General features: G+C 68.6%; 1 protein-coding gene across 1 annotated transcript in view; it reads left to right on the top strand.

The window, feature by feature from the left end:
- LOC112956374 (anion exchange protein 2-like) overlaps nt 1-1,489 on the top strand; it is a 4,974-nt gene extending 3,485 nt beyond the window's left edge. The window contains exons 2-4 of the mRNA XM_026049876.1: nt 886-1,051; nt 1,119-1,354; nt 1,484-1,489. Coding sequence (XP_025905661.1) covers nt 886-1,051; nt 1,119-1,354; nt 1,484-1,489 — 408 coding nt within the window. The remainder of the gene's footprint in view (nt 1-885; nt 1,052-1,118; nt 1,355-1,483) is intronic.
- Nucleotides 1,490-1,764: the final 275 nt, after the last annotated feature.

The raw sequence follows: 1,764 nt of genomic DNA on the forward strand, positions 1-1,764 counted from the left end.
ACCCATGCACCCAGACCCACACCCAGCACCCAAATCCTGCACCTGCACCCATGCACCCAGACCCACACCCAGCACCCAAATCCTGCACCTGCACCTATGCACCCAGACTCCCACTCACCAGCCGAACCCTGCACCTGCACCCATGCACCCAGACCCGCACCCATGCACCCAGACCCCGCAGCCAGCACCCGAATCCTGCACCCGCACTCATGCACCCATGCACCTGGAGTCAGCACCCGAGTCCTGCACCCACACCACGCACCTAGACCCACACCCAGCACCCGCATCCTGCACCCATACCCATGCACCCAGACCTGCACCCAGCAGCTGAATCCTGCACCCGCACCCATGCACCCATGCACCTGCCCATGCTGCTGCACCCAGCTGGCACCCTGGCCCCAGTGGCCTTGGGTGCATCGTGGGGGTGCAGCAGCGAGGGCACCATGGTGACAGGTCAAGTGCAATGCTGGGGACACCAGGGTGACAGGATTGGGGTGCACGGGCACGGCAAGGGTGTCAGGTGCGTGGTGTGGTGAAGGGAGTGTGGCCCTGGGACAGTGGAGTGACAGCTCTGGTGTTGGGGAGCACGGCACTGGGTACAGCAAGGTGACAGGGACAGGACACGCGGGGGGCACTGGCACTGGCGATGTCAGATCTGGGGTGCGCAGGGGAGCGTGGCGCTGGGGACAGCGAGGTGACAGCTCTGGTGTTTGCCAGGGCGCGTGGCAGTGGGGACAGGGAGGTAGCAAGTGCAGGACGTGCGGGGGGACAGGGCAGCTCTGGGCTGCGGTGCAGAGGGTCTCGCCGGCGCAGACGGTGCCCGGGGGGTGGCCGAGGGTCCCTGTGCCGCGTGGCGGTGCCACTGAGTGCCCGCGCTGCCCGCAGCCCGAGCAGGAGGCGCCGGGCCCCGGCTCGCCCCGCTTCGCCGAGGAGGACGAGAAGGACCTGAACAAGGCGCTGGGCGTGGAGCGCTTCGAGGAGATCCTGAGCGACGCGCACCCGCGCAGCGTCGAGGACGCCGGCCGCAGCTACGGCGAGGAGGACTTCGAGTGTGAGTGGGGCCGGGCCGTGGCGGGCGCGGGGACGGGCCCCGGGCCAACGTGCCCGCGTCCCCGCAGACCATCGCCAGTCGTCTCACCACATCCACCACCCGCTGTCCACCCACCTGCCCCCCGACGCCCGCCGCAAGAAGGGCGCGCAGAAGAAGGGCAAGAAGAAGCGGCACCGAGCGGCCGCCCCCGGCGAGACCCCCACCATCGAGGAGGCGGAGGAGGATGAGGACGAGGCGGGCGACACCGAGACCGAGCGCTCAGCGGAGGATCTCCTGCAGGGCAGCCCTGCGGAGGCCGTGCAGGTACAGCTGGGCTGGGGTGCTGCGTGCATGGGTGCATTGGTGAGGTGCATGTGTGGCCGTATGTGTGGGTGCATTGGTGGATTCAGGGGTGCATTGGGGGCACATTGATGAGTGTGTGCACCAGTGCAGGGGTGAATGCGTGGGTGCATTGTTGGGTGCATTGGTGTGTGCAGGACTATGGGCGTGGATGCAATGTGTGGGTGCGCCGGTGGGTCCAGGGGTGCATGCAGGGGGGCATGCATCACTGCAGGGCTGGCTCCTGGGCGCTGGTTTGCATGGAGGGGCTCGTTGGGGGGTGGGTTTGCACGGGCAGGTTGGGACCCCAGCGGGGGCTCCTCACCCCTCGCCTCAGTTCTTCCTGCAGGAGGACGAGGCCCCCGAGCGCCGCGCGGAGGAGGCGGCCGCCCCTG

Source organism: Nothoprocta perdicaria, unplaced genomic scaffold, assembly GCF_003342845.1.
Source record: "Nothoprocta perdicaria isolate Ctin4 unplaced genomic scaffold, notPer1 scaffold_623, whole genome shotgun sequence".
NCBI lineage: Eukaryota > Metazoa > Chordata > Aves > Tinamiformes > Tinamidae > Nothoprocta > Nothoprocta perdicaria.